General features: G+C 41.3%; 2 protein-coding genes, 4 non-coding genes and 1 pseudogene across 6 annotated transcripts; 3 read left to right on the plus strand and 4 right to left on the minus strand.

Annotated features, from left to right (window-relative positions):
- Positions 1 to 587: 587 nt before the first annotated feature.
- TRNAV-CAC lies at positions 588 to 660 on the minus strand. The gene has a single exon. It is a non-coding gene; the product is annotated as a tRNA-Val (tRNA).
- Positions 661 to 5,670: 5,010 nt separating this feature from the next.
- TRNAI-AAU lies at positions 5,671 to 5,744 on the plus strand. Its single transcript has one exon. It is a non-coding gene; the product is annotated as a tRNA-Ile (tRNA).
- Positions 5,745 to 8,294: 2,550 nt separating this feature from the next.
- TRNAT-AGU lies at positions 8,295 to 8,368 on the minus strand. The gene has a single exon. It is a non-coding gene; the product is annotated as a tRNA-Thr (tRNA).
- Positions 8,369 to 13,088: 4,720 nt separating this feature from the next.
- TRNAV-UAC lies at positions 13,089 to 13,161 on the plus strand. Its single transcript has one exon. It is a non-coding gene; the product is annotated as a tRNA-Val (tRNA).
- Positions 13,162 to 19,413: 6,252 nt separating this feature from the next.
- LOC113881688 (histone H2A type 1-H) lies at positions 19,414 to 20,082 on the minus strand. Its single transcript, XM_027524756.1, has one exon. It carries the CDS (start codon positions 19,916 to 19,918, stop codon positions 19,532 to 19,534), a length of 387 nt encoding a protein of 128 aa, XP_027380557.1. The 5' UTR covers positions 19,919 to 20,082; the 3' UTR covers positions 19,414 to 19,531.
- Positions 20,083 to 20,175: 93 nt separating this feature from the next.
- Positions 20,176 to 20,869, plus strand: LOC113881697 (histone H2B type 1-K). The gene has a single exon (XM_027524766.1). It carries the CDS (start codon positions 20,242 to 20,244, stop codon positions 20,620 to 20,622), a length of 381 nt encoding a protein of 126 aa, XP_027380567.1. The 5' UTR covers positions 20,176 to 20,241; the 3' UTR covers positions 20,623 to 20,869.
- Positions 20,816 to 23,859, minus strand: LOC113881664 (annotated as a pseudogene).
- Positions 23,860 to 24,260: the final 401 nt, after the last annotated feature.

Here is a 24,260-nt window from a genome sequence, read left to right on the forward strand (position 1 = left end):
ATATCTTGTATCTCTAGCAGTTGATGCCAGTTCAGAGCCATTGTCTAGTAACCTCTGAAAAGTCTATTTCCCTTTCCCTAATGCACAATCGCTTTCGTACACGAGCACAGATCCCTTTAGGAAAAGCTGGGAGGAAGAATAACAATATAAACATTTGGCAGTGTGCCAATGGTCTTTGTCAGGGGAAACTGGATTTCTCTTCAATTAGAACTGGTTTAAGTTGGGGGACTTTCCTGCTACAGATCAGGTCCAAGATCAAGGTGCCTTCAGAGTCAGTTCCTGGTGAAGCCTCTTTTCGTAGAAATCCCAATTCCAAAGAGAGCAACTGTTTCCGTGGAGCGGGCTCATCTCCGTCCTCTGATTTTGTCTGAGGGACGCGAGCTCGCAGGCCGGGTGGGAACCCAGCCAAAGAGATAAGGGGGAACTCTACGGCGTGTGCACAGCGAAACCAGGTATCACCACGGGACTCGGGATAATTTCTTTCAAACAAACAGCAAGTGCAAAGACTTGTGGGCTGTGTTATTTTTTACATATAAGAAAGTTGAAATCTCTTAAATCAAGTAGCGGTGTCTAACAGGTTAGGAAAATGTTTCCGCCCGGTTTCGAACCGGGGACCTTTCGCGTGTGAGGCGAACGTGATAACCACTACACTACGGAAACAACTGACAGCGTCCTCCCCAGCCGTTACATAACTGAGTAGGCTGCCTGTAGGGCCCAGGTTTGTTCATGCCTGTGAAGTAATGTTTACGGTTGCAGGGCATTTCCCTACTTTTTTCTGTTTATGAAAACAAACAAACAAACAAAACCCAACTCCTTTCTTAAATTAACCCCAATTCTTAAATAAATTCCAGGAGTGGAAAGCTAAGGCAACATCCTGGAGATTTTTTTTTTTCTTTTTTCGTGTATTAAGGATATCCGTTGAAACTACCGCAAAATTGCACTCATTGGTCTTTCCTGGTGGCACAGATGGTAAGTTTCTGCCTGCAATGCGGGACACCCAGGTTCTATCCCTGGGTCAGGAAGATCCCCTGGAGAAGGAAATGGCAACTCACTCCAGTACTCTTGCCTGGAAAACTCCATGGATGAAGGAGCCTGGTAGCTACAGTCCATGGGGTCACAAAGAATCGGAAACGACTGAACAACTTCAGTTCACTTCTTCACTTAACACTCTAGCAAAGTAATGCTCAAAATTCTCCAAGCCAGGCTTCACAGTACGTGAACTGAGAACTTCCAGATGTTCAAGCTCGATTTAGAAAAGGCAGAGGAACCAGAGATCAAATTACCAACATCCGCTGGATCATTGAGAAAGCAAGAGAGTTTCAGAAAAACATATACTTCTGCTTTATAGACTTCGCCAAAGCCTTTGACTGTGTGGATCACAACAAACTGTGGAAAATTCTTCAAGAGATGGGAATACCAGTCCAAAATACCAAAATACCAGACCAAAAGGCTGACGTGCCTTTTGAGAAATCTGTATGCAGGTCAAGAGGCAACAGTTAGAACTGGACATGGAACTACAGACTGGTTCCAAATTGGGAAAAGAGTACTCAAGGCTGCATATTGTCACCCTGCTTATTTATATGCAGAGTACATCATTCGAAATGCTGGGCTGGATGAAACACAAGCTGAAATCAAGATTGCCAGGAGAAATATCAATAACCTCAGACATGCAAATTACACCACCTTTATGGCAGAAAGTGAAGAAGAACTAAAAAGACTTTTGATAAAAGTGAAAGAGGAGAGTGAAAAAGTTGGTTTAAAACTCCACATTCAAAAAATGAAGATCATGGCATCTGGTCCAATCACTTCATGGCAAATAGATGGGGAAACAGTGGAAACAGTGACAGACTTTATTTTTTATAAAATCACTGCAGATGGGTTGGTGACTGCAGCCATGAAATTACAAGATGCTTGCTCCTTGGAAGAAAAGCTATGACCAACCAAGACAGCATATAAAAAAGCAGAGACATTACTTTGCCAACAAAGGTCCATCTAGTCAAAGCTATGGTTTTTCCAGTAGTCATGTATAGATGTGAGAGTTGGACTATAAAGAAAGCTGGGCGTGGAAGAATTGATGCTTTTGAACTGTGGTGTTGGAGAAGACTCTTGAGAGTCCCTTGGACTGCAAGGAGATCCAACCAGTCATTCCTAAAGGAAATCACTCCTAAATATTCCTTGGAAGGGCTGATGCTGAAGCTGAAACTCCAATACTTTGGTCACCTCATGCGAAGAGTTGACTCATTGGAAAAGACCCTGATGCTGGGAGGGATTGGGGGCAGGAGGAGAAGGGGATGGCAGAGGATGAGATGGTTGGATGGCATCCCTGACTCAATGGACATGAGTTTGAGTAAGCTCCAGGAGTTTGGTGATGGACAGGGAAGCCTGGTATGCTGCAGTCCATGGGATTGCAAAGAGCCAGACACGACTGAGCGACTGAACTGAACTGAAGGATACTAGTTTTGTTGTTGTTGTTTGTTTTTTAAAGCTCTGGTGCTTGGATTCAGACTCCACTGCTCTCCATAATTTACTGGTGTTATGGAATGAGAATTCTGCATGCTACAGTTTCCAAGACAGAATTTAAGTTATTCTTTCGAGGCCCCATTGGGAGTGATTTTTCACAGTCTTTTGTATAAATGAAGTCTTCCACCTCAGCATTTCTATACAAAATAGCACACTGTCATCTCCTGACCTCAAAATTCTCATCTCCTAGGTGACAGCAAGGTTCACAATTCCCTTCACTATTTACTTCTAAAAATTTTTGGTGATATTATTCCCCAAAATTGCAAAAAGCAAGAGATAAGGATTCCAAATGGATATTATGTTTAAGTAGATATGCCAAGATAATGGAAGCTATGTATCCATATACAGAAGTTTTCCATGGCACATAGTATAAGTACTTTCATTGGATATTATTGCTCATCTGTCTTGATCATTTGTGCAGAAAATACACCAGTATCAGACACAAAAGACTGAAGAAAAGATCTTTTTAAAGGTAAAATGAAAATAATGGCTATGTGGAGAAAACCATCTCCGCTGTTTGACAGTTAGTTAGAAGTCATGGTGGTATTGGATTTTAAGCTCTAGAAGAGTGTGGGAAGGACCATGTGTGACTTTGGGACCATCATGTTAGTAATGAAAACTAGACTTGATCATGGTATATTCTCAATAAACATTTGTCAGATCAGGGGACAATATTAGAGGTAACTTTCTGAAATGTATCCAAATTTCATGTGACATTCTTTGGCCATGCAAATACCCAGCAGTCTCACTTGGAGGTCTAAGTGAAATCTGGCAACACACCTTCACGTGTCAGCCATTTTCCTTCTTGAAGTTTTCATGGTGTCATGTAGATATTATATTTCACTCCTAATTTAGTAAAAGAACAGAGCTAGCTATTTTAACTCTGTTCTTTTACTAAATTAGAAGTGAGAGTAAAAGAACAGAGCTAGCTATTTTAACGGAGAAGGCAATGGCACCCCACTCCAGTACTCTTGCCTGGAAAATCCCATGGACGGAGGAGCCTGGTAGGCTGCAGTCCACGGGGTCGCTGAGAGTAGATACAACAGCTTATTTAAATGTTAATTAAAGATATAAAGAGTGGTTAAATAAGGATAGTTCAGTGAGGAAATTCAGTGGAGAAAAGAGGCTGAAATAATTCAGCCAGAAGGTGAGAGAAAGAACGACATGGGGAGACCAAGTTTCGGTGAACAAGGCCCGCACTTTATTTTCCAAAGTAGTTTTTATACCTTAAGTTATGCATAGACGATAATGCGGGAAGGGGTAGAGTCATGCAGTAAGCCAGGCTTTCTTCCTGCAAACTTATCATATGCAAAAGTTTAGGTGATTTGCATCATCTTCTGGCCCAGAGGCCTGTTAACATTTTAAGACCCTTTCTTCAGAAAACTTCTTTTTCTCTAAAGGTGATTAGTCAGGCGCCACCCTCCAAAAGCATTAGATAAAGTTGCATTCCTACAGAGCAAAGGTGTGGTGAGCTATAACAAGAAAAAGAATTAACTCAAGGGTCCCAGGTTACAAACATTAAAGCTACTACTTACACCAATTATATTCATCAATACACTGCCAGGGACACAGCAGGTAAGGGATATGGAGACTTAGCAGCAAACATTAGCCCAACAAGTGAAAAACCCTGCACCAGTACAATTTCTAATCAATCTTTTAACTGCTCAAAGGAATCTGTATTTAGACAGTTTAGAACATCTCATGCCTCTCACATCTGGGAGGCTCTGAGCAATCACATGTGGCCGGAAAAACCTATTCAGGCAGGCTAGAGGACTTCCAAAGGAGTTTGTAGGTTGAAACACTATCACACCCAGGAATTATTAACTGGAGCTCTAAGTTAACTCTTTTTTTCAGAGAGAGGTAGTGGGGGGCAGCCCCCCGTAAAGTCAGAGGTGTAGGTGAGAGTACAAAGCAGAAAGTAGGCAGACTCTGGTTTTGGGGGTAGATGCTCGAGAATTTCTAGGGGGACTCCTGAGGCTCATCCCGCCTTTGCATATGCCGAGCCTCCTTCCTCATGACCTTTGCCACGGGCGGAGCTCCTCACGCCTGCTCGGCTCCTGGCACCTTTTCAACACTAAAGATAAGAACTACCATCTTACAGCTTTTTAAACAATTAAAAAGAAAATTTATAAATTGCATAATATAAAATAAGTAAATGAGTAGTTAACTTGTCTCATTAAAAGAAATAACTCTTTTTAGAATAGTCTTTCAGATCTTACTCGATATACTATATACATATAAAATGAGTCAATTAACTTCAGATGCAAAAAAGTAGGGGGAAAAAAGAGAGAGAGTTGTAGGGTCCAACAGAGAAAAGAAAGCAAGTAGAAATTTGCTGCACCGCTGGTCCCTGCCAGAGTTGACACGGCTTGCAGGTGGATCATGCCAGGCTCAAAAGGGCAAAGATTTCCTAACTCCTTACTGTGTGTTGCCTGATCTTGGCTTTAGTTCAAGCTTTCAGATTCCGTTGTTTCTCCCTGGTCCGGATCACGGGCCCTGACCCGGACTCACCCTGGTCTCGACTTGTCTCGTCAAAGGAGACAAGTTTTAGGATGGAGGTTTTAGGATGAAGTCAGTCCTTTTGCCTCCGGAGACCTCAACCCCGTCCTCTGTCGTCACCAAGTGTCCGATGGTCGGTACTGCAGCGTCAGATCACGGTCTTAATCCGCGCGGGACGAACAGCTAGCTACAGACTTAGCTTTAGAACAACCAGGCAACCCACCCTGAGGCCAAGCGGCTAGAGGCCTCTGGGAAGAGGTGACCCGCCCGTAATGGTCTCCTGGAGCAGAGAATCCGTACCCCGCGGGCGGAAGCCGGATCCTCTGAGCCCTGCACTGCTGGGGTTCTGTGATGAGTTCTGTGATCCGCCCGCCGCCATCTCAGGCGTGCAGGAGCTTTGCGTTTACCCTAGGCCTTCTGGGAATAGTTGTAAGGAAGTAGTTGTTTCCGGACATCGATCTGCGTCTTCCTTGGTCGATTTGAGAAATAATGTTTTCCTGGAGAGAAGTAAGGTTTATCTGTGCCGGTAGCTGGGACTTATCTTTTCCTCTTATGGTAGAAAAAAAGAGCATTTTTAAACCTTTCGTGAAGACGGCCTACTTTAATTAGATCAGACTTTAAAGGAGGTAAGTAAAGCCTGTGCGTAACGGTGGCCGGTTAGCTCAGTTGGTTAGAGCGTGGTGCTAATAACGCCAAGGTCGCGGGTTCGATCCCCGTACGGGCCACTGTAGGAGTTCCTTTTTCCCCACCTCCTTTTTATCCATAGACCACGTCTCAGGTGGAAAGTGCTACCATGTATCCAGTTACAGATAGTCCTAATATCACCAGCACTGAAATATTTGATTGTGTATCTGTATTTTTTCTTTATAAAAAATAATGTATCAGAGTCAGGATGAAAAGCTTTCAAAGAAGCTTGAACGAGGTAAGGTGGCTGTATTTAGGAAAGAGGAGATAGGGAGAGTTAGAGAATTTCTTGCATCATCCTGGAAAAAACTTAAGGCAATAATGTTTTGATATAGTTTATATTTCTGAAATGTAAAAACATCATTCCTCTGCATGGTAAGCTGCTCAGTTGCTTAGGGTATTGTTTTTATAGTGTTAAGGTGCTGATTCGATCCCCTCGGGGATATACGCCTGGTGGTACTTAGGTTTCCTTTTTCTCAATGTGGGAATATCTCAGGCTTGTTCGCGTAGCCTCAGACCAGCAACCGCGAATGCTCCGTGGTAAAATGGTGCAATGGTCAGCCTTTGGGTTGCATCTGACCGTTACTTCCGTGCTGCCACTTACCAAGTCATTTAAAACTCGTCTAAAATTTTTGTTTTGAACGTTTATCATAAAATCTCTGGACTTCAGATGTGAATGACGAAAACGGGGTGTGCGGTGGGAGATAGGAGGTCAAGAGCCCCTGGGGCCGCTCTCAGTCGAAGCTCCTTACTCTCCCTGTCGGTCCCTTTTCTTGAAGTCTGGCTCCTGTCTCTCTGTGTGCCCAGCACGAACCTCCTCCTTTTTCTCCCCTCGACCCTTGCACTGTCCCTCAGACTCCCAACATATTTTTACTTTTTCTCTTGTTTGAAAGTACGGGGTTACTATGAAAACATGTATGATATTGATTAAGTAATGACCTAAGTAATGTCTCAAGCACAGTTCCAGGGACATAGTGGATGCTTAACAAGCCCAAGATGGCAAGGCCTTCCTCTGTTTCAGTCAGTACTGCATCCTTGGTATCAAAGCCAGCACCTGATTACTCCATTGCATATTAAATAATGTACTTACAGATTTGAAGTACAAGAAGGACTCAACAGGTCATTGCTATCTTTGGAGATGAAGGAGGCCACAGGCCATGAAATGTGGACATTCACTAGAAACAGAATAACTGTTAGCTGACAGCCTTCAAGGAATGAGAAATTCCTAGAGATTTATCAGTGTCCACTGTTCATAATATGTTTGGAGTTCTGGTGTCGTTTTGCCTGATAGTGGCACCCCACTCCAGTACTCTTGCGTGGAGAATCCCATGGATGGAGGAGCCTGGTGGGCTGCAGTCCATGGGGTCGCTAAGAGTCGGACACGACTGAGCGACTTCACTTTCACTTTTCACTTTCATGCATTGGAGAAGGAAATGGCAACCCACTCCAGTGTTCTTGCCTGGAGAATCCCAGGGACGGGAAGCCCGGTGGGCTGCCGTCTGTGGGGTCGCACAGAGTCGGACACGACTGAAGCGACTTAGCAGCAGCAGCAGCAGACAACAGCAGCAGAGTACAGTGAGACACAATTTCAGTTACTTTTCAAAATGTTAACTTGGTTGCACTTTGAATCTAACATCTAGGCAATTGGCTTTCAACTGAGGATTTATATTACTTACATATGAAGTCTTATGAATATATAAATGTGTAGGACCTACTCCAGACTTACTGGGACGGCATAATCCGCTACTCCCCATGACTACCTTTTTTGCTCACATTCCTTGGGAAGTCCATGGGTAAGAACTGCTATGGATAAACTAATGAAAATGAAACCAGGTTTCCACGAAGTATAAACAGGGTTTCAGGCATAATGCAGAACTACTTCTATGAAAGTGAAAAGACAATGACTCTGGTAAAACTCCAATTATAATGTTTGAACTTTTTTTAATAAAAGTGAAAAACCCAATATGTAGGCCAGTGCTATGCAGTGACATTTTAGCTAATAAACTCTGATATCATTTAACATTCAAGAAATTGATCATCTATTTATGATTTATTTCCCCAAAACATCATTAAGCTCCCAATTTCCACTCCCAGAAGGTTCTACTAACGAACAAACAAATACAGTTTTGAGGGCTGTACAAAACCAAAATGATGAGGGTCTAAATTTGACATTCCTCTCTTACTTGTTCTCAGAAATAAAAATGAGTCTGATTCTAAAAATGTTTTATTAATTCTTTACCTGATGCTGATAACCAAACTCCATCGTTTAGCTGAAAATGTTGGATGTCACAGGTTAAGAGAGCTGAAAGTGAACTTCCGAGACAGAATTTGAAATTTTGCTGTCAGGTACTGTAAGATAATTTGTGCTCAATCCACACACCAATCATTAGCAAATCCATCACTTTCTATCCTTTACAGGAAACGTACTCACTTTTCCCTTCACCACAGCTCTTCATACTGTGATGCTGGAAAAAGACTCTCCACATTGGAATAAGAATTTAATACAGAATTTACCAGTAATATAAATTGTTCAATGCATCTCCAAGATGTTTGGCGGCAACAACTCTTGAAATATAAAAACCGAACAAGGAAGGCCCCGCTGGGATTCGAACCCAGGATCTCCTGTTTACTAGACAGGCGCTTTGACCAGCTAAGCCACAGGGCCGCTTTTCTAACTAAGATTCAGTTATATCGTATTGGTAATATTTTCTGTGAAATGCAGCATTTTGACAGAAATGTACATGATTTCTTGACAAAGAGAACGAATCTATATTTCCAAACCATATTTCTATACGAAAGCAGAAACTTCAACATATAAAAAATAATGCATTCTTCAGTGCGAGGTTTTAAAAATTATTTTACATTGGAGTGAAATTCCTATTTCATGGTGACTTTCGCCCTCTAGAGGAAATATTGGATATTGCCACACATTAAAAAATTTTATCCATTAATTCATTTTGTTCACAAATGTGGTCACTATTGTACCACTGTTAATTTACTGGGTACTGAAGATAGAACAGTGAACAAAACAAACAAAAACTTCTTCATCTTTAAGATTTATATTCTAGAAACAAATAAAGTGAGTTTTAAAAACTTCCCCCTCCAAACAAATGAGAGACATAAGCACCAGTTCCCCAATCTCCAGGTTACAGACTCCATGAAGCTACTTTCTGAGCTAATTCACTGCACAAGAGCAAGACTACCATGCTTCCTTCGATTTTATCTGACCTGGCACAAGCAAGCAAGCAAAGATAAGGACACACTGATGCAGAGAAGATTCTGCTCACTGCACCAGTGAGTTAAAACTGACTTGATTCCTGTCTTCATTGACTGTAAAAGTGAGTGAAGGATTCAGAGAAGTAATGAAAACTAGGGTGCAATGTGGTTAATACCTCCTGCAGGAGGCAGGAGGCAAGGTGCAGGGTGTCTTAGCAGAGTCACATGACCTCTCTTCCCAGTTTCCGTGTCAGGCTGATGATTGCAGAAGGGTCTGTGGCATGTTGGCCAAATACAGCTTAAGGTGGGGAAGGAACAGATGAGGCCATCTTTTGGAAATGTTTAAATAACTTCCTTGTGTTTTGTGCTTTATAGAGAAGCACTGAGGCTTATGCGTTCACTGAGCACCCACAAAATGAAAGACCCTGGAGAACAGAGAAATCACTGAGACCCTGTGACAAATCTACGTGATTTCCTCTGGGCACCCACCAGCTCTTCTCTGCCAGGGTAGCCTGTACCTAAACTACTCACCCTTTCTTACAACAAGATTTATTCATTTCCTTTGTTCTTATGTCCTGCTGCCATTCCTCTCCTTACATAAACAAGTTTTCTAATTTGTTCATTGTGTATTATTTTGATCATACATATATATACATACAAATATATACCAAAATTGACATTTTTGGTTTTTGCACATATAAATTTATATGAATTATATATTATATACTTATGCCTTTAAAAAGCATTTTTGACTTTAAGATCCATCAAAGTTGCCCTGTGTACATTTAAATCATTGCTTCTAATTTCTGTGTAAAATTCCATAATGGGTACCGTATTTCCTATCTTCTATCCTTTTCCCCCTAATGGTTTGTACTTTTGAGGTTATGCTTAAAGGATTTTTCTCACTACTAGGTTAAAAAATATTCTCTCTTTAAAAAACGTAGATTTTCTACTTTTAAATTTGAGACATGATCTGTCTAGCCATATAGGGAAGTCTACTGGTTTTTTATATGACAGTCTGTTGGAGGTGTGTCTTCTAGTGCTTAAAGTTTTGGTTTAGTAAGAGTCTTCAGAACGTGTTGGTGGTCATGTAGCATCCTATACTTCCTTTAACTTAGCCTCCTTGTATTTTCATGAAATTAGATATTTAGTAAAATTATGTGTTTTTCTTGTTATAATATATATCTGCAAGGTCAGGGAGAGTTCTAACAACCCATCACAAGTCATAGCACATAAATAGTAAATTTTATGAAAATAATTGTTTGAATTATATTTTATGATTTTCCCATCAAAGAGCCTTCCAAAGATTTGTTTTTTGTTTACATTCTTGTAAGCTTGGGCCAATGTTTCATGAGCCTATGAAATCAATCCTAGACCTTCCAAACTGTAAACAAATATTTTTTGGTTTCTTATCAGAAAAGATATGAGAACAAAATCCTATTGCTGTCATTGGTGAGTGGGAAGGTTTTGAAATTAGTTTGTAAGTTGTTTGTCTACTTGAGTTCAGTCCTTGCTCTGGTGTGTGAGCTTGTTTTTTTAATTGATCCTTTTCATTAAGAACTGGAAACTCCTTATTTTTGGTCCAGAAACCCTATGAGTTTCTATCTTGTGCTCAGGCTCTTTGGTTATTTTTTGCTCTCCTATAATTCTAAGACCTTGAACAACAAGGATTATGTGACCCTCAAACAACCTTCTCACCAGTGACTTGACTTCTAAAAGGCTCCCAAGTCTTCACTAAGGCTCTGGAAATCAGGGCCCAGAATTTGAAGATTTGTTAGACCACTAATATATTACAAGGAAGGAGGGAGAGGAGAGAGAGATTGTGTAGGAGAGGTAAAATTTCTCCTCTACTCTTAGGGTTTCTGACTGGGCCTAAGAATTAAACTAGCATAAAACAGATTGATAGGAGAAACCCATACAAATTTTATTAAGCAAGTTGTACATGGGAGCCCTCACAAGAAAAATGAAGACTTAAAGAAGTAATTAGAGTCCAAGACTTATGTATTAGGTTGGACAAACATGAAAATGTGACAAGATGAAAGGGTTTGGACTAGGGCAGTTAATTGTGGAAAAGTGACTTGGAAGATAAGGGTTAGTTTAAGGAGGTTTTTCTGTTTTGGAAAGATTTCTCTCTGCTTGGACTCCCCAGTCTCTGGTAATAAGAATGCTTCCTTCTTCCTGGTACAGGGAGGGCATATTGTATTTCATCTCCTGCTTTCAGAATCAAAATGAAGGTAAGAGTGCCCTTTTTTGCATTTGCTGTTTTTCAAGTGTGGTTAACTTAAAAAAAAAATCAACATATCAGAGGAGAATATTTTGAAATGGCATGCTCTGAACCCCTATAATTGAAAACATTTTTTTTTTTGGCCTCCCATCTGCATTAACGCACAGATATCCTAAGTTTAACTTAGTGAGCAGTCCCCTGCCGGGGACCAGCCCCGGCTGATCCAGGGTATTCGAAGGAGAGACGGCGTAGGCGAGGATCAGGAAACAATTGCTTAATTAAACGTTAATTAAGGATATAAAGAGTAATAGAATGAGGATAGCTCAGTGAGGAAATTCAGTGGAGAAAAGAGGCTGAAATAAGGATAGCTCAGTGAGGAAATTCAGTGGAGAAAAGAGGCTGAATAATTCAGCCAGAAGGTAAGAGAAAGAACGACATGGTGAGACCAAGTTTCGGTGAACAAGGCCCGCACTTTATTTTCCAAAGTAGTTTTTATACCTTAAGTTATGTATAGAGGATAATGGGGGAAGGGGTAGAGTCATGCAGCAAGCCAGGCTCTCTTCCTGCAAACTTATCATATGCAAAAGTTTAGGTGATTTGCATCATCTTCTGGCCCGGAGGCCTTTTTCTCTAAAGGTGATTATTCTAAAGTCAGGCGCCAGCCTCCAAAAAGCATTAGATAAAGTTGCCTTCCTACAGAGCAAAGGTGTGGTGGGCTATAACAAGAAAAAGAATTAACTCAAGGGTCCCAGGTTACAAACATTAAAGCTACTACTTACACCAATTATATTAATCAATACACTGCCAGGGACACAGCAGGTAAGGGATATGGAAACTTAGCAGCAAACATTGGCCCAACAAGTGAAAATCCCTTCACCAATACAATTTCTAATCAATCTTTTAACTACTCAAAAGAATCTGTGTTTAGACAGTTTAGAACATCTCCTGCCTCTCACAGTTGGGCGGCTCTGAACAATCACATGTGGCCGGAAAAACCTATTCAGGCAGGCTAGAGGATTTCCAAAGGAGTTTGTAGGTTAAACACTGTCACACCCAGGAATTATTAACTGGAGCTGTAAGCTAACTCTTTTTTCAGAGAGGTAGTGGGGGACAGCCCCCCGTAAAGTCAGAGGTGTAGGTGAAAGCACAAGCAGAAAGTAGGCAGACTCTGGTTTTGGGGGTAGATGCTTGAGAATTTCCAGGGACACCCCTGAGGCTTGATCCCGCCTTTGCGTATGCCAAGCCTCCTTCCTCCTGACCTTTGTCATGGCGGAGTTCCTCACGCTGGCTCCTGGCAGTGATAGAATTCCAGTTGAGCTATTCCAGATCCTGAAAGATGATGCTGTGGAAAGTGCTGCACTCAATATGCAATATGCACTCAATATGCAATATGCCGGCTCCCGGCATCCCCCAATTGTCTAGCTGTAACTCAGCTGCAAAAAAGAGAGGTCATGAGAGTGCTGCTAATTTTGTTTATAATTCTTTTGAAATAGATACATTTATTCAGCACCTGTTATTTGCTAGGAACTACAGCATGGTAAGATAAGGTGATCAGGTATGTATACACAGGGGTTTTGATTGTTGCACTGCTCTATCCTCAGCACTTTGACAAGCGCTTGGCCCACATGTTCAACATACATACTCTTTGAGTGAATGGATAAATATAGTCTAGAAGTGTTCAAAGGGGCACAAATCAAGAATCATGTGTTCACAGACAGATTAATCTAGAAGTGTTCAAAGGGGCACAAATCAAGAATAGTGTGTTCACAAATGATGCAACTTGAAGATATTTTAAGCTTGTATGAGACTGAAATGCAGTAGAAATGTAATTAAGCACCAAAAATTTCCGTATTCAAAGCTACCTATCTTTGAATCAATAATTATATTTGCTGATATAGTTTGCCAGAAACTTTTGTATCTGGGGACAGGAGACCTGGTAGCTCTTGGTTCCATAGTGTAGTGGTTAGCACATCTGCTTTACACGCAGAAGGTCCTGGGTTCGATCCCCAGTGGAACCAGCTACGAAGATATGTGTTTTTTTTGTTTGTTTCTTCTCCAACTCCAAGGCAAACAGAGTGAGGTTTCGGTGTTTTGTAGATTAGGCTTCTAATAGCTATTTATGAGACAGAATATATGATTTTCCCCTGATTTCTCTTTGAGAGATCCACTTTCATATACTGTGTAGCTCTGTGAGGCAATGTGAAGCATCAGGTTGTCACCTATTTCTCCTTGACTTTTATGACGACTAGAGGTTCTTGCCTGGAGAATCCCAGGGACTGGGGAGCCTGGTGGGCTGCCGTCTATGGGGTCACACAGAGTCGGACACGACTGAAGCGACTTAGCAGCAGCAGCAGCAGCAGAGATAAATCTGGAAGAAAATGAAATCCACCATAGAATCCTATATGAAATCTAAGAATCCATAAATATGAGTGTAAAAAAGAGCCATTACTGGCCAGTACGGGCAAGATGCAGAACATTTGTCTTCGATCTCGCAAAGGCATTTCCGAGGCTGTCTCCATGGCAATGTTGCAAAAACAGTGAGGTGCTTATGAGCAATGCAGCTCTTGCCGTGACTCGGATTCGAACCAAGGTTGCTGCAGCCACAACGCAGAGTACTAACCACTATACTATCACAGAAAGCCATGAAGAAAAACACCTGCCTCTGGGCTGTACCTCTGCTCTTTTCACAGGAACATCCATTCCTGTCATCCATAGAAACAGGCACTTTGGTTCCCGTCCTTATTTAGAAATGCCTTCCCAGTTAATTGCCTTATTCTCTCCTCCACTTTCCAACATCTTGCCCCTGGCAAACAAACCAAAAGGAACAAAAATTGTTTCACTCCGTGCAATTTTTCAAACATGATGCTTCCTCTCCTGGTTGCTAACACTCGTGGAATCACTACTCTCACTTCCACTTCTAATCCATGCAGTTTCTTGCTTAGTTTTACAAAGTGTGGTCCTCAGACCTCCAGCTATGAAACAGAGAGGGTGGTTGCTTCGAAGTGAATCTTACTGGTTCCCATTTTTGGCCAAACTGGTCAGAATCTTTGGGTGCTTGGCGTGTAATCTGGCCTCATACCAGGTGCCAGAAGTCAGTTCAAGGCAACGAATATGGATTGATTCTGCCCATACCTCTGAGTTCAGCCCCACCAGGACTCATCCCGCCCAGTTGAAACTGTCAGAAAATATGGTGTCTCGGGTGCTCACATCTCATTGAAATTACTTTCTCCATTTACCTAGGTTTAGGTTGCCAGAGGGGAAAGTGCTTCTTGTGTGGCCTGGAAGCCCTATGGTCCACCCCTACCCCCTCACGGATGGCTCTGCGAACACTGACCCTAGAGACAGAGTCCTGGAGTGCTCCTTCCTTGGTAGGAAATGATTTCCCTTCTTCTCTATACCTGGTTAAATTTCATTCCTGCTTCATTCAGCTTTCCACTGAATTCATTGGGGAAGCTTTTCCTGCCTTTCTGTCTCCATACAACATATTCCTCTCAGTCTAAGTCAGATTTTATTTTCTCTGTTCCATGATCCTTTTTTTTTTTTTTTGCTTTTCCATCAATGTCCCTAATCAGTTTCTTATGATTAATTAGTTACTGGAGTTATTCTAAATTAATGTCAGTCTCCTCCCTTCGTCCCTCCCTGCCCTCACTGTGTTCCAAGAGGAGATAACTATCTTGTTCAATAGTTTATCACCAGGGCTCCGTGTTAAGTTCTTTATGAATATTGTTTGGCCCCACAATGAATGAATTAATATGCAGGGATTCCAATCCAATGCTTTATGGAAGCAGTCTCCCAACAGTATGTGGCCAACACATGACTTTATTGTATGTGGAGGACATTATCAGGTAGGGCTGTGGGGAGGAAAGGATGGATAGAAAATGAAAACAAAGAGTTCATATAACAGCAGCTGTCCATAAAAAGCTTCTCAGCAGAGCCAAAATGATGTCCTTAATTTTCTGAGATTTTCTTTGTCTCATTCCTTCTAGATCACCCAAAGCCATCCTAATTACTGGCAGGTTTGCTGAAGAATTCCCAGTATTAATTTGATCTGGGAAGAGAGCTAGGGATTTTCTCAGTCTCAAGGAAATGAGCTCAGTTAAGTTGAAGGAAAGAAAATGCTGCTCTACAGAGAATGCAGGGTGCTTATGTCTCAGGCTTGTGTGAGTTGGACCTCTCCTTCCTTTCTTTCCCTCAGGGACTTTCTCTCACCCTATTTAGAAAGCACCCTATTTATGGACACAAGTGCTTTTCCTTTTTTTCCGCTGTGGTGTTTTTAGCAATGGGATTGATTTGCATGTGGTTCCCTATACAGAGAGAGAAAAGCTAATCCTGTTGCTAGTCCGTGGTGGGGCACAAAGCCTAGAAAATGGCCTCTTTTCTTTTGCTTTTTATTTCTAAAAGCCTTTCTGAGGGTTCTGTCTGACACATTTACTACAGTGATTCTGAGTAGGATAAAGAGGGTGGCCTATGCAACTTCCTAGCTCTATGTTTATCAATGCCATGGGCTTTTCTACTTCTGATTTTCATAAGTTTTCTATAAAAAGTAAACTTAAAACTTTCTCTCTTACTCAGCATAGCTCCAGGAATCCTACCATCTCCCTTTCCTATATTATTAAAAAAAAATCTCTGTAAGGGGCATTTCCTGGTGGTCCAGTAGTTAGGTTCCTCTGCCCTTTCTAAATCTAACTTGTACATCTGGAAGTTCTTGGTTCTCGTACTGTTGAAGCCTAGCTTGAAGGGTTTTGAGTGAGATTTGATTACAGAACTTCCACAGGACTGAGAAACAGAGACTCCTGGAGGGCACAAGCAAAACTCTGTGTGCACCAGGACCGAGGAGAAAGGAACAGGGACCCCACGAGAGACTGATCCAGACTTGCCTGTGAGTGTTTGGGAGTCTCTGGCGGAGATGTGGGTTGACAGTGACCTGTTGCAGGGTCAGGGGCACTGGCAGCAGCAGTCCTGGGAGGCGGTTGCCATTACCTGTACCATAGAGCATGTAGTTTACTATAGTGACTGCAAAGTCTAGGACTGGGCTGCCTCAGGCCAAACTACAGGGAGGCAGCAGTCCCAGCCATCAGGGGGAAATTGGATTGAAGATTTACTGAGCATGGCCCTGCCCACCAGAGCAAGACCCAGTTTTCCCCACAGCCAGTCTCTCCCATCAGGAAGCTTGTATGAACTTCTTATCTTCACCCATCAGAGGGCAGATAGACTGAAAACCACAATGAGAGAAAACTAACCGAAATGATCACATGGATCACAGCCTTGTGTAACTCAGTGAGAAAATTGTGTTGCTGCCTCTCCTTCAACCAATTCTTTTTTATAACCTCTTGGTAAACTCCCTATGACCAGTTAACAAAGGGTTAACAATCCTGGGCCTGTTTTGATTGACTTTGTAGAGCATTTTGGCACTAGTAGAACTGGATGGCTGTGTACTGCAACTTATACCTCCAACTTAGAGATGGGAGGCCTTGAGGGGAGAGGGAGAGAGGGACAGTGAACCCGTAAATATGGCATGGTTAGTTTATGGGCAGGGTAATTTCATAGGCTAATGAGTGGATTATTCCAATTATTTTGGGAAAAGGGCAGAGATTTCCAGGAATTGGGCCACCACCCACTTTTTGACCTTTTAGAGTTAGCCTCAGAACTGTCTTTGTGGCTCAGCTGGTAAAGAATCTGCCTGTAGTGCAGGAGACCCTGGTTCAATCCCTGGGTTGGGAAGATCCCCTGGGGAAGGGAAAGGTTATCTACTCCAGCATTCTGGCCTGGAGAATTCCATGGACTGTATAGTCCATGGGGTCGCAATATCCACTCCAGTATTTTGGTCTGGAGAATTTCACGGACTGTGTAGTCCACAGGGTCACAAAGAGTCGGACCTGACTGAGTGACTTTCACTTCAGAACTGTCATGGCGCTAGTGGGTGTGTCATTTAACTGTTAAAATATTACAATGAACAATCCCGTTGGTTCTAACCAGTCTTTGTCATGTCTTATGGCTGTCATTCTTTTAAAGGCTGTGCCCTACCCTCTTCCTTCCAAGGATCTGGAGAAGGGAGAGAAGCCCAGTGGAACTCTCATCAGTTCAGTTCAGCCACTCAGTCATGTCCAACTCTTTGCAACCCCATGGCCTGCAGCATGCTAGGCTTCCCTGTCCATCACCAACTCCTGGAGCTTACTCAAATTCATGTCCATCAAGTCGGTGATGCCATCCATCCATCCATCCATCCATCTCATCCTTTGTTGTCCCCTTCTTCTCTTGCCTTCAATCTTTCCCAGCATCAAGGTCTTTTCCGATGATCCTCTCATATTCCTTATAATTGTTCTATATCACCTTCCATTTGCAATGACTGAGGGAGGCATCTAAAATCTTATTGGAGTACATGGAATTAGTAAAGATTTATAGAAAGTTTTCTCATTTTTCTCAAAAGAAAACACATCTCTTTTAAATTCCCTCAATGAAAACAAAGAAACAATACTAGCTATGCATGTTAAAGTCAGTTTTACAAATACTATCATAGATATGACTCAACATTGATATTTATATTCATCTTAATGTATGTCATAGACAAGCAAATGCAGTAGCCTGATCCCCACCAAGGAAAGACTTGCTGCCCAATTGCAGAGTGCACTTAGTAGATAGGCGCAGTTCTTGTCTCCTTCAGTGTTCCTAGAGTTTCAGAGTTCCACCCATCTCAAGGCACGCCCTTTCCTAGTGCAGTCCACATCAGTGGCAAAGCAAGGTGGGGAAGTAAAACCTGATCCTGGGACATTTTCACCCAAAGTGGGGCAACTCTGAAAGGTAATACAGGCTCCATTGCTCCCCATGTTTGTCTGGCCTGTATTACAGTTTGACATCCTCTGTCCAATCCTAGTTCCTTCCTCTACCAATGTTGGTCCCTAATAAACATCTTGCACCCCAAACTGTCTGAAGCATCTGCTTCTAGAGAACCCAACCCGCACCACTGTATCATCATAGTTTTTTTTCCTTGGCCTTTTGCATTTTACTATCATTTCATTCAAAAAGGCTTCTGCAAACAAAGACTAGGAGTAGTAAATAAATCCTGTACTGAATTATAAAGAATGTTCTCCAAAATCTTTCAGTTTTTGAACCACATAATAAGGTGAGGTCAATACTATTTCTATGGTGTCTTTTTTTTTAAGTGTGTTGGATTTCATAATTTTTCTATTTAGCTAATTTGTATTATCAAATTTATTATCTCAAGAGATCAGGGTTGCTGTTGTTTTTGATTACTTATACACATTAAGTTGCACAGCCAAAGTCCTATATTATAGTGGGTGGCCCTCCCCCTTCAAGTTCATAACCTCATGGGCCTTCCGGTTATTCCCAAGAAAAACATATTTTCTGTCTTAAGGCTTTTGCACTTTGTTATTTCTACTTGAAATTCTCTTTTTCTAATATCTGTCTTGTTTATTTTTCAATTTATGTAGGTCTCTGATCAGGTAACTCCTTTAAAAGAGGTTATCTCCACTTATCTAAAATGAGTCCCCATTATTCTCTATGACTTATCTCCTCCCTATGTTCTTCGCAGCAATATTGTGTTACATATTTACGTGTTTGCTTGTGGCTCCCTCACCTAGTGGTCGACCAGTGGTGAAGAACTTGTCTGCCAAAGCAGGGGACCTAAGAAAGATCACTGGGTTCGATCACTGGGTGGGAAAGATGCCCTGGAGGACGGCATGGCAACCCACTCCAGTATTCTTGCCTGGAGAATCTCATGGACTGAGACTTGTAGGCTAAGTTCATGGGGTCGCAGTCGCAGACTGAAGCGACAGCACGCACAAACAAAACTCAGATAACTTTCAGGGAGGCAGATTTTGAGTCGCATTGACTGTCTACACAGGAGTGCAGTAAACTAATATATGTATCCCAAAGAAATAGGTTCAAGGATTTACACGAGATTAAGAAAATACTGTATGATTTTAACCGACAAGCTAATTTTCCATTAGGATAAATCCTCAGGAAAATGAAAGCAGAACAAGAATTTCCCATAAAAACTATTTTTTAGTTAGATCACTTATTCAGAATGTTCTCAAAGGATTTTTTCTACTATACTCTATACTGCTGAATGTCTCTTAAAAGTTAACCAGTGCCTCCCATATTGACTACGTAAGAATACTACTAGGCAACATTAGGGTTATCTGATTTCAAGAAGTTACCTGTTGATTCACCTCCCATCTTGTGAGCATACTAGTCCACGTGAACGTCAATTCAGACCATATTTTAAAACGCCATCAGAATTGCTTCACAACCTCAGTTAAGCACCTTGTAATTTTATCACTCAAAATACACAGTAATCACAGCCTTTTCTTTGACAATGTAGGTTGGCTCTGAGAAGAGCCGTTGGTTTTTTCACCTTTCCTAACCTCTTTATTTGGCCTTATGATGGCTCTCAGTTTTCTTAGGTAGTAGCACGGCCTGGATGTTGGGTAAAACACCACCCTGAGCAATGGTGACCTTCCCCAGCAGCTTGTTGAGTTCTTCATCGTTGCGGATGGCCAGTTGCAAGTGACGCGGAATGATTCTCGTTTTCTTGTTGTCGCGGGCCGCATTGCCCGCCAGCTCTAGGATCTCGGCCGTCAGGTACTCCAGCACCGCCGCCAGATACACCGGGGCCCCGGCACCTACCCGCTCGGCATAGTTACCTTTGCGGAGCAAGCGATGTACGCGGCCTACAGGGAACTGGAGCCCAGCCCGCGATGAACGGGTCTTAGCTTTAGCACGAGCCTTGCCCCCTTGCTTGCCACGTCCAGACATTTCGGAATCTACAGCAGCAGCGCAGACGAACTTGCTAATGTAAGTGCAGCGCCTTTTATAAGCCTGATTGGGCGCGAAAAAGAAGACGTGTCATTGGTTAGGTCAGTGGGTTCATTTTAACCAATGGGAATGAGAGATTGGGATTCTTCCGTTCTGATTGGGCATAACTAATTTATGACGTCTTTTTCAACCACCACCAATAGACTAAGACTTTAACCTATGACCTTATTTGCATAGAAGGTTCTATATAAAAGAGGCATTTTGCGTTTCTTGTCACTGTTTTCTGGCTTGTGTTTTAGACTTCGGTGTAAGTTTTTACAACCATGCCAGAACCAGCGAAGTCCGCTCCGGCCCCGAAAAAGGGCTCCAAGAAGGCGGTCACCAAGGCGCAAAAGAAAGACGGCAAGAAGCGCAAGCGTAGCCGCAAGGAGAGCTACTCCGTGTACGTGTACAAGGTGCTGAAGCAGGTCCACCCGGACACCGGCATCTCGTCCAAGGCTATGGGCATCATGAACTCCTTCGTCAACGACATCTTCGAGCGCATTGCGGGCGAGGCGTCGCGCCTGGCGCATTACAACAAGCGCTCGACCATCACATCCAGGGAGATCCAGACGGCCGTGCGCCTACTGCTGCCCGGGGAGCTGGCCAAGCATGCGGTGTCTGAGGGTACCAAGGCCGTCACCAAGTACACCAGCGCCAAGTAAAGTTGTCCAGCAACCGTTCTTAGACCAACCACAAAGGCTCTTTTAAGAGCCACTAAGTTGTCAATATAAAGAACTGGAAACACGTACTCCACTTTTCTCTTTGTAACACCGCAGCGTTCTTGGTAAACACTGGCCATTTTCGCTAAATCTTGTGTTCTGTGAATGGTGTTATTTTAACTCTTTCAATGAAAACTTGGCGGGCCCTAAAAAGGGCCTTTAATAAATAAGGTCGAACTTTTTTCCTTCAGCCGCCGAAGCCATAGAGGGTGCGTCCTTGGCGTTTGAGCGCGTAGACCACGTCCATGGCGGTGACAGTCTTGCGCTTGGCGTGCTCGGTGTAGGTGACTGCATCCCGGATCACATTCTCCAGGAACACCTTCAGCACCCCGCGGGTCTCCTCGTAGATGAGGCCGGAGATGCGTTTGACTCCTCCACGCCGAGCTAGGCGGCGGATAGCGGGCTTAGTGATGCCCTGGATGTTGTCTCGCAAAACTTTGCGGTGACGCTTGGCGCCCCCCTTCCCCAAACCCTTTCCCACCCTTATCACGTCCAGACATTTCGAGACCCGAGAACAGTAAAGTACATTCAGTTTGTCGCAGCCCCATTAATGCGTAGAGTCTGCGGACCAGAATGAAAACCCAAAGTGCTTTGGCGGGAAGCCCTCTGGGTTGGGGAGGGTTCTTAAAGAAACAAGCCAGCCACATTACTCCCTTTCTGTTCTTTCAGTGAATTCTTTTGATTCTTCAAGGCCTAGGCTGTATATCTCCCCTTTTCTCATTTAATGTGTTTCTCTCCTCGTCCGCGTTAAATAACAAAACCTTAACCTTGTAGATGATACATAAAACCACAGAATAAAATATTCTGCTTTTATCTTTACTTTCTCTAATAGTATTTGCATAATGTTATATCTTGTTTTTCTCCTAATATATGAAGGAAACATAACTTCCAGAAATAGAACAAGATGTTCTAATAAAATAGAGAATTTTAAGAGCTTCCAGGTGTGTTGCTAAATTCTCTTCTTTTCGGTGTCAATTTTCATTTTTAATAAGTTTCTATTATTTTGCTGATAATGTGTAGAACCGTTAAAAAAAAAAAAAAAAACCGAACTCTACAATGATCTAGATTTGGTTTGTGTAGATAATTAACGTTTAAGAAATTAACCAGCTGGCTAATAAGTATAACGTAATAAATGCTGATTGGAGGAACTTAATTAATAGTTTATTGAGTATTTCACTTAAAATTATTTCTAGAGTTTTTATTGTTCAGATCAGTCTATGATAGTGCTCTAGGGTTTTAATTATTTGTAATGTTAAAATATAAGTATTTGCCAGTGAACTCATACCTCACAATTGTTTATTTCAAGTTAATTTTTACTATTATACTATTCTTCAAAAATCATTTTATCTAGCTGCAAGAATGAAATTCTTTTAGTACTCTTAACTGTATTAAATCTATACATTTATTAGGGTAAATTTGTTATTTTTGAAATAGTTTGTCCTCCTAATCGGAAAAATACTGAATCCGAGTCTTTAAATGTCTTGTAGATGTTTTTCTAGGTAACATATAATTTTTAAAAAGTTTACTTTCATTACTTAGAAGAGCAGTTAAGTTTTCATTAGTGAATAGTACAAAATTCAAATATAGAGAAAAGAAAGTCTACCTTTGTCTTTCTAAGAAAGTCTTTATAAAAAAAGATTATGTATTTTAAACATTCCTGTTTATACATGCTTAATTTAAAATATATTTATAATTTAACTATTGCTTAAATTCTGAGAAATTTTAATCCCTTCTTTCAGCATTAACATGTAATCCCATTGTTATTCAATGATTTTTTTTACTTTCCTTTATTTCAGTGAGTTACTTTTAGAAGCTTGCATTATAGAATTTTCAAAGGACTCCTATAAACTATCAATGTTATGAAAATAAAAACTTTTGAAACAACAAAACTGATTCAAACAACAGGAACAAAATTCAGTATATTTTATAGAGAGGGTAGATAGCTAGTATAGGTGAATTCAAGTTAATTTAAGGGCAAATACAAATTGAAAATAAGAGGCTTAATTATCCATCCCTTCCTTTTCCTTTTTCTTTTTCAAAAAATTTTTTCTCTGTCCTTTTCAAAGGTATGTAAATTTTCTTAATGGCTAAAAACACCCTTTGGCTAGCCTCCTATCTCAAGAATGTTTCCTCAAGGACCTTAGAGTCCTCTTTTTGAAATGTAATCAACCAGGGAAAGTGCTCTGTTTCCCAGTTTTCTGACTCCAGATTGCAAAGCCTACTAATGTAATGGATGTACCCTCTTACCTATGTAACAGGTTTTTTTTTTCCCCTCTTTTGAAATCTCTTTAATAAAACATTGCCTGTGTTGAGCACAATGCTTTAAATAAACATGAAGCTTAGTCTATAATAAATTTTCTCTTCTTTTGTTTTAAACTATATTTTCCCAACATTAGTTAACTGGAATATATTTTACAAACCCTTCTCTACTTTAAAAAAATCAGTAAAATTCCCACCAACTACTAGCCTCTCTCCCTATCTGATTTCATGAGTTTTTGCATAACAGCTAGTGATTGTAAGACTAGTAATGAATGTATATGTGAAAAGTTTGTCAGATTCTTTATAATTTCTGAAATTGAGGGACAAAGGTTTATTATTCTATAAAGATACAATGTATTATAAAAATACAATGTATTATAAAAATAAAAATACAAAATATAAGTGGAAAGCTCCACTTATATCTCCCTCTCCACACTAAGCATTGTATTTTTCTTCCTATTGTATTTTCTTCCTATTGTATAGTATTTTATACAATACTATGTTTAAAAAATACATAGTAACTGACTTAATAGGTCAAGATAAACTTTAGTTTAAATCAAGTATTTTCTTTATATCTTTATGTTCTTTCACAGTTGAAGTGTAGCTGAACATGCCATCCCAAACTATGCCACCCCTCTTGTCATAAGGATTATTTTGAACTAATTATTTTTGAGAAATAGCATAGACAGGAGAATTTCTGAAAACAAAAATTATACTTTTGTAAGAGACACTTATAGAGGAAAGCTCCACTTATATCTCCCTCTCCACACTAAGCAGAGAAGGATGATTCTAAATTGTAAAAAAAAAAAAAAAAAGGATTCTGGGACAAAGCACCCACTTTAATCTGCATTGTGTTCAGTGGCTTCAGTCATGCCTGACTCTTTGCGACCCCATGGACCGTAGCCCACCAGCCTCGGTCCATGAGAGTTTCCCTGCAAGAATACTGGAGTGGGTTGCTATGCCCTTCTCCAGGGGATCTTCCAGACCCAGGTATCAAACCTGCATCTCCTGCATTGCAGGTGGATTCTTTACCTGTGAGCCACTGGGGAGGTCCCTTACCTTTGTTTACGATGCATTTTTTGGGAAAACTTCTAACGGCAACCGTGCCCCAAACCCCTACCCTCATACAACTTTGTTATGTCTTTCATTTCAGTCCCCAAAGGTGTTCAATCTACAGTACAATTGAGCTTATTTCATGTTAGCAAGGTTATGCTCAAAATCCTTCAAGCTAGGCTTCAATGGTACATGAACCAAGAACTTCCATATGTACACACTGGCTTTCAAAGAGGCAGAGAAACCAGAAATCAAATTGCAAACATTCG

The sequence above is a fragment of the Bos indicus x Bos taurus genome, chromosome 23 (assembly GCF_003369695.1).
Source record: "Bos indicus x Bos taurus breed Angus x Brahman F1 hybrid chromosome 23, Bos_hybrid_MaternalHap_v2.0, whole genome shotgun sequence".
Lineage (NCBI taxonomy): Eukaryota > Metazoa > Chordata > Mammalia > Artiodactyla > Bovidae > Bos > Bos indicus x Bos taurus.

Coding starts and splice junctions, on each gene's coding strand:
- LOC113881688 (XM_027524756.1), bottom strand. CDS start 19,918: ATGTCTGGACGTGGCAAGCAAGGGGGCAAGGCTCGTGCTAAAGCTAAG.
- LOC113881697 (XM_027524766.1), top strand. CDS start 20,242: ATGCCAGAACCAGCGAAGTCCGCTCCGGCCCCGAAAAAGGGCTCCAAG.